At 40.6% G+C, this 7,853-nt stretch overlaps 2 protein-coding genes across 2 annotated transcripts in view; both read left to right on the plus strand.

The window, feature by feature from the left end:
• The first annotated feature begins 2,668 nt into the window (after positions 1-2,668).
• On the plus strand, positions 2,669-3,857 carry LOC110174845 (E3 ubiquitin-protein ligase TRIM35-like). The gene is made up of 2 exons (XM_055160075.1): positions 2,669-3,142; positions 3,207-3,857. Exons 1-2 carry the CDS (start codon positions 2,669-2,671, stop codon positions 3,855-3,857), a joined length of 1,125 nt encoding a protein of 374 aa, XP_055016050.1.
• Positions 3,858-5,425: 1,568 nt separating this feature from the next.
• LOC110174844 (E3 ubiquitin-protein ligase TRIM35-like) overlaps positions 5,426-7,853 on the plus strand; it is a 9,448-nt gene continuing 7,020 nt past the window's right edge. The window contains exons 1-2 of the mRNA XM_055160076.1: positions 5,426-5,466; positions 5,550-6,988. Of these exons, the coding sequence (XP_055016051.1) occupies positions 5,564-6,988 (1,425 nt within the window). The 5' untranslated portion in view covers positions 5,426-5,466; positions 5,550-5,563. The remainder of the gene's footprint in view (positions 5,467-5,549; positions 6,989-7,853) is intronic.

The raw sequence follows: 7,853 nt of genomic DNA on the forward strand, positions 1-7,853 counted from the left end.
GTAGTTTTCAAGTGAACAGCTACGTTTTACTTTTAGTTCTGAGGAGCTGAAATCATCTGAATGATTCTAGTGAAGGTGTATGGAGTTTAAAAACACAGTGGAGCAGAGGGCTGGGTGATATGGATCAAAAAATATATCTCAATATATTTTGTTATATGTCGATATACGATATATATCTTGATAAGTGTACAGGAAAAAATAACCCCCTAAAACTGAAAACTGCAAAAAGAAATCTGCCAAATTCCACAAGGTCTTTTTTTTTACTGAAGTGCAAGAGGTCTTCAGTTCATGTAGGAACAAAGTTCTTCTGCCACATTTAAGATGAGAAAAAATCCCTCAATACATAAATAATATTTTAACAATAAAGTAAAAGAAATAATACATGTTTCCTACTTTTCATTCATAAATAAAACAACTCAACACAAGCTCATCTTTGCATAAACTCTGTTATCCAAACCAGAACCAGAACCATGAGATTCTTCAGCAGAAGAAGTTCAGGAGGTTCTTTATTTTAACAGATCCATGTTCCTCACCAGCGTCAGGAGCTCTGAGGTTTAATCCCACAATCCACTGCAGATCAAACCCAACGTTTCCAAACACTATTGTGCAAGTGACACTGCAGCAGATTATTAATTAAAATCTTCTGCATAAATAAACTTTATATTTCTAAACTTTACAACATGTAAACACAACTCTAGAGACACATCTGCGCCTGTGAGATTATAAAGTGTTTAATGCAGTTTTGTGCACGTGTTTAAGTTTTACAGAAACTAAACTTAAAACCACATGACTCATTTGCATAAACAGCTGTTCCTTGTGTCGCTGATGTGGTTCAGTTTCTTTCGGACTAAAGGACACGACTCAGTGGAATATGAGTGTTCTCTCTGTGACAGAGGATGTGCTGCTGATGGTTTTTGTCTATAAACGGTTGAAAAGTTTCGTGGTGCTAGAAGCTTTTCACTGACACCAACTTTTGGCATTCAGGGCAGAAGTGATGAGTGAATGAGGCATAAGCAGCAAAATCAGGGAGGCGGGGGCACGCGGCAGCGCACACAGAGAAGGCAAACAAGCAAAGCGACAAAATCAGAATTAAATATAAGCATTATATCGATAAATATGATATGTCAGAATCCATATCAAGTTTAAAAAAACAATCTCAATATATTTAAAATATCGAGGTATCACAGTTTGTGGTTTGGGAGCACGGGGACGTCGGCTCGTGGGCTGAGCTAACAGCTGACCGTAAGGAGGGTTTAAACAGGGCCCAGGAGAGATCACTAGATTATACAGGTTTTTGATGAGGAAAGATTAGACCAGGGGTGTCAAACTCAAATTCACAGAGACCAAAATGAAAAACTGGGACTAAGTTGAGGGCCAAACAAAATTTTTTTGAAAAATTTCAACAACATCTGCATGTTTTCTCTTCTTTCAAGATGTGTAATGTTAAACCTTTTCTTATTAAAATAAATGTTTAATAATAGTTTTGCTTAAACATTAAATCCAGAACAAGCAAATTATAAAAATAATAACATCATTTTAAATAAATAATGTCTCTACAGTCCATCTGTAGCAGGAGGGCAGCTCTAATACTGATTTGATGTGATCTCACGGCCAAATATCGTGGGCCCAATTTGTTTGACATATCTGCATTAGAACATGGTAGAAAATGTAAAAAATACATTTTCCATGCCCTTGGTGTTATTTGTCATGTATGTGTCAGTGATCTTGATCTCTCCTGGGCCCTGTTTGAACCCTTCTTGTGGTTAACAGTACGAGCCTGTACAAGGCTCCGCCCATGAGCATACGTCACCCATGCGCCCACACAGGAGCTGTGAGCGCTGTGTCAGGTTGTGTTGCTGTATAAACTTTGTGTTTTTTGTGCGTTGAGTGAGAATTTAATGCATGGTGTTTAAATGTAATTATATATATATATATATATATATATATATATATATATATATATATATATATATATATATATATATATATATATATATATATATATATATATATAATATTTTTATGCACAGTGATAATGTAAAAGTTTTAATGTATTCATAAGGTGGAGGCTTTAATAAAAGCCCTATTGGTTTTTTTGCCTCTTCCGGCACCTACTTTTTATCTAGTGTGTTTCTTTTTATTGTCATGTTATATGTGCAAAATAAATAAATAAAAAAAAAAAAAAAAACATTCAGTGATGATGAAGATGATGAAGTCACGTCAAAACAATTAAATGTAAAACCTACTTCAAAATAAGACGAGTTATCTCATGACAACCGAGTGGCCCCACTGACTTTGTGCCAACCAGCCACTGCACACGTGCGGAAAAGCCGGATGTAAACAAAAATGTTTTCTCATATTGTTATGAGTATATTTGATTTGAACAGGTTCCCATAAAGGAAGAAGGATATGACAAGTGCACAGTTCAGTTACTGGACGTCCACATTAAGGAAGAAGGGCAGTGTTCTCAGCAGGATAGTTTTGTTATGATTTGCATCTGCATAATTAAACAAATAACTTGTGAGGAATGTTGCTCCACAGGTCACGTTTATAAGGCTCACCTCAGCGGCTTCAGAAACAGAAGTGAACAAACTCAGGCAGAGAGAGCTCCGTGAAAACACTATCTACTCTGTTATCATTTTTTATTTTATTTTTTTGTTGAAGAATGATGGCTTTTCCACCGCAGGAGGCTCTGTCCGGTCCTGTCTCTGAGGAGGATCTCGTAGCTTTGTCCTGCAGCGTCTGTGGCCGTGAGCGCTCACAGACACTGTTCTGTGTGTCTGACCTGCAGCCTGTCTGTGTGGAGTGTGGAGACTCTGAAGATCATGAAGACCACCGCTTTAGGCCCATAGTAGAAGCAGCACAGGAGCTCAGACAGGAGCTGGACCAGTCCCTGCTGCCTCTGAAGGAAGAGTTAGAGAAGGCTAAGGACTTTCAAGAGATGCTTTTGGTCATTGCTGATTGTGTTAAAAAACAGTCTCATCAGACAAAGAGACAGATCCAGGATCAGTTCAACAAGATGCACCAGTTTCTGGAGGAGGAAGAGGAGGCCCGGCTGAAGGCTCTGACGGAGGAAGACGAGCAGAAGATTCAGAAGATGAAGGACAAGATGGATGGCTGTGAGCAGAGAGATAGAAGCTCTGTCAGAAACCATCAGAGCCTCAGAGGAGCAGCTGAGAGCCGCAGACGTCTCCTTCCTGCTCCAGTACAAGGCTGCAGTGGAGAGAGTGCAGCGCTGCCCCCTGCTGGAGGAACCGCAGCTGGGCCCAGGAGCTCTGATAGACCAGGCCAAACATCTGGGCAACTTGGCCTTCAACGTCTGGAGCAGCATGAAGACGATGGTGCACTTCTCTCCTGTCATAATGGATCCAAACAGATCCACCAGTGAAATCGTCCTGTCAGACGATCTGACCAGTTTTACTACTGAGAAACAAAGAGGTCCAAATGCAGCAGGGACAGAGACAGGCTGGGCGCTGGTGCTGGGCTCTGAGGGCTTCGACTGCGGCTCTTGGAGCTGGAGCGTGGAGGTGGGAAACAGCGGGGAGTGGGCTGTGGGAGTTGTGACTGACTCTTTGGAGGAGGAGGACGTGGAGGGCTGGAGCGTGGCTTTGTCAGAGGGCGAGTATGCAGCTGTTCAGAATGAAGAACACCTCACATCTCTCCAGCTCCAGTCCAACCCCGTGAGGATCCGAGTGCGTCTGGACTGTGACAGACACGACGTGAGCTTCTATGACGCTGACGCCAACACTCACATTCACTCTTTCACACACATCAGTCCCAACAAACTCTTCCCATATTTTGGCTCCACAAACAAATACAAAATCAAGATTGAGCCTGAAGACGTGACTCTGGTCTGACTCCTCAGTTCTTCTTATGTTCATGACGGAGGATCTGAAATTAAATTGGTTATAAACAGTTTTCATCTGAACAGAAATCTAAAATAATCCAATATGTTTTTAATATATTCATGTGTAGATTCATTTTAAGATGTTGGACAGTGTCAACTTTTTGGACTTGTATTTTTTTTTTATTTGGAGAAAATTGTTTCTCTTGTATATTCATAAACAAAATAAATAAAGCATTACGAACCATATCTGATCATTGCTCATTTATTGTCATTATTATTATTATTAATATATTACAACATAGCAGACAGATTGTTATGTACATCATTTTCCTGTGTATTAGACTGCACTCAACAACAAACCTCGGGAATCTGTTAGTCCTGCTGCTGCTTCTTCGGTCTTTTCGAGGTCCCCTGAGGTCTGCTCTTCCTCGACCCGCTGCCTGTTCCCGCTCGTCTTGTGAGGGGAAATGAAGGGGTCGAGGAAAGACACTACCCCAGAGAACCGCCACTTTTTGGCTGTCCCTGCTGCTGATCCACTTCTCTTTTCTCTCTCCTTTTTCCTCTGGAGGAACCACAGCTGGGCCCATGACCTTTTCTTTGTTGTTTCACTATTATGTATGTTATGTGTCATTACCCTAGAATAAAAACCCGTCACACAGGAAGAGAATCAAAAGTATTTTCCACAGTTGGGACAGCTGCAGAACTGGATCTGTCCAGAGCGTCAGAGCCTCACAGGATCACAGCAGGAGTGGACAGAATTTCTAATCATTTTTTACACTGACAGAACGTCAAATAATCTCTTCCTGCCTTCAGCTGTTCATTTTGGTTATAATGACTTATCTTCCAAAACTGAAAATGACTAAACATCTTACATGCTTTTTTTTTTTTTTTTTTTTTTTTTTTTACTTGATAAGTTATTTGAAGTTTCTACCTGTTCTACTTTTTGAGATTCAGATGTTTTACCGATTAACAGAAAATTTCATTTGCAGAAGCTGAATAACAGAAAAAGAAAGTCATTATAAATTGGTGAATAATTAAAATAAAATGATAGAAGTCCCAAATTCATGAACTGTACAAGAGAGAGAAAAATACAGAAATAAAAAAATTGCGTCGTTTTGATGTCTGCTTATTTTTACATCTTTTTAGGAGACATACACATAATCATCAGAAAACAGTGCAGGAGGAGGACATGAATGTTTGCTCTTAAAATATGATCGTATCCATGTACTTTTGAAGAAATATTTTTACTCTGGTTTATTGGTTCCATTTCTGCAAGTTGCTAAAAATATATAAGATAATGAGAGGCCTCGGGTTCTTCAGAAAGGTGATTTAACAATCATCAATCATCATGATCATAAACATGCCAGGACACACACACACACACACACACACACACACACACACACACACACACACACACACACACACACACACACGTACATACACATATGTTTATTCTTATCTTATCAAGTCCAAACTCCACTAAACCAAGTCATATCAGTGTAAAGCTGAGCAAATGTGACCCATAAACCTTTATTTTATCAAGAACATTTTACTTTCTCTTTAGTTTTCCACTGGGAGCCAAACAGCACAGACTTCTCTCTCTGCCATCAGCTGAGGTAAGTTTAACTTTGACGTTGCAGCTCCAGCACACGAGTGCATGAGACAGAACAATAAGTGTGTTATTATGTGTGTGCTTCAGGTTTGACGTTCACAATGTCTTCACGATCAGAGGAGGAGCTGTCCTGTCCGATCTGTCAGGAGATCTATAAGAGGCCTGTGCTTTTGTCCTGCAGCCACAGTGTCTGTGAGCTCTGTCTGAAGAGCTGGTGGAGAGAGAAGCCCACAAAGGAGTGTCCTGTTTGTAAGAGAAGATCCTCCAGGAGCGATCCTCCACAGAACCTGGCTTTGAGGAACTTGTGTGAGGCCTATCTACAGCAGGGAGAGAACAAGGCTCCAGAAGAACATGTGTGTCCACTGCACTCAGAGAAACTTCGGCTCTTCTGTCTGACTGACCAGCAGCCTGCCTGCCTGGTGTGCCGAGACTCTAAAGTTCATGAAGACCACCGCTTTAGGCCCATAGTAGAAACAGCACAGGAGCTCAGACAGGAGCTGGACCAGTCCCTGCTGCCTCTGAAGGAACACCTACAGAAGACTAAGGACGTTCAAAACAATCTTTTGGCCATTACAGAGCGTATAAAGGATCAGGCTCAGGATGCACAGAAGCAGATCTGTGATGAGTTTAAGAAGATGCACCAGTTTCTGGAGGAGGAAGAGGAGGCCCGGCTGAAGGCTCTGAGGGAGGAAGAGGAGCAGAAGATTCAGAAGATGAAGGACAAGATGGAGGCTGTGAGCAGAGAGATAGAAGCTCTGTCAGAAACCATCAGAGCCACAGAGGAGCAGCTGAGAGCCGCAGACGTCTCCTTCCTGCTCCAATACAAGGCTGCAGTGGAGAGAGTGCAGCGCTGCCCCCTGCTGGACGAACCGCAGCTGGGCCCAGGAACTTTGATAGACCAGGCCAAACATCTGGGCAACCTGGCCTTCCACATCTGGAGCAGCATGAAGACGATGGTGCACTATTCTCCTGTTGTTCTGGATCTAAACACTGTCGGAAATGAAATCATGCCGGACGATGTGACCAGTTGGACACTGAAAAAAAACAAAACGAACAGTGCCTTAGGTGTTTGCTCTGATGGTTACAGTTCAGGCTCTCACAGCTGGATTGTAGAAGTGGGAGACAGTGACAGCTGGGTAACTGGAGTTGCCACCAGAAATGTAATGCCTGATTTAGATGAGAGTGACTGTGACAGTGACAGTGACAGTGACGACAGCGACAGCAACAACGACAGTGAGAATGAGGCCAATGATGATGGTGATGGCAGTGATCATGGTGATAGTGGAGAAGATGTGGGTGATGGATGGGCTATAAGTTTGTCTAAAGGCAAATATAAAACACACAACAATGACGAAGACAGTGTTAATCTCAAACTAACACCACGTCCTCGAAGGATCAGAGTCCTTCTTGATTGTGACAAACATGAAGTGAGTTTTTATGACTTAGACACTGACGCTCTCCTTCACTCTTTCACACAGATCAGCTCCGAGAAACTGTTCTCACAATCTGTCATCAGAACTGACAGTGTACTGAATCAGATGAAAGTTGTGCTGGAACAAATAGGACAAAAGTAACGAGACGAGGAGCTAATGAACTGAAGATAAGAGTTATTTTTCACACAAACAATCTCACAGATTAAACTGTTAGATTTCTCTTATTTTTTAGTTTATTTTGTAAACAGACTCTGACTTTTCATTTTAGTTTGATTTTTCTAATCAATTCACTTTCACTTAAAGGTGCACTGGGCAACTTTTCTGGTGGGGGGTCCCTCACCTGCTTGTCTCAGTGAAAATGTGATTGCATTGCTTAGAATGTCCCAGGGTATAGCATTAAACTAATTATATCTCCATGGAGACAAGCAGGGGAAGGCCAAGTTACAGGTCAGACGGGGACTTTGATGATTTTATCATGACTTAGAAATACAGATTTGGACCAATATGTGAGACTGTCCATGTTCTTTGTTTTTCATACATAATGATCATGTACTTGTATAATGAGATGATATTAGATCATGTATTATCTACTGAACAATTAAACATATTTGTTAATGAAAATGAATGTAAGTGAAATAAAGTGAACAGATGTTTGTATAATTTCAGACCAGTAGGTCAGAATGTCCCGCTGGTTCATTGTTTATCCACATTTATATTGCTGTTTGTCTTATAAGATTATATTTGATCATGTATTTTAAATTCTTAGAGGCGGGACTTCGAATAAAACACTTTTAAAATGTATTGAAATGAATTCTAACTGTATTGTTGATCATGTTTGGGTTTTTAAAATCAGTAATGATGAATAATAAAAGGTATATAGCACAAATGTATCTGTGTGTTATTATGATTTTTCTTTTACATTTTACACAGACAAAAATATAAACATATACAATATATT

This window comes from Boleophthalmus pectinirostris, unplaced genomic scaffold (genome assembly GCF_026225935.1).
Source record: "Boleophthalmus pectinirostris isolate CB_2022bp ecotype Guang Dong unplaced genomic scaffold, ASM2622593v1 HiC_scaffold_3, whole genome shotgun sequence".
NCBI lineage: Eukaryota > Metazoa > Chordata > Actinopteri > Gobiiformes > Gobiidae > Boleophthalmus > Boleophthalmus pectinirostris.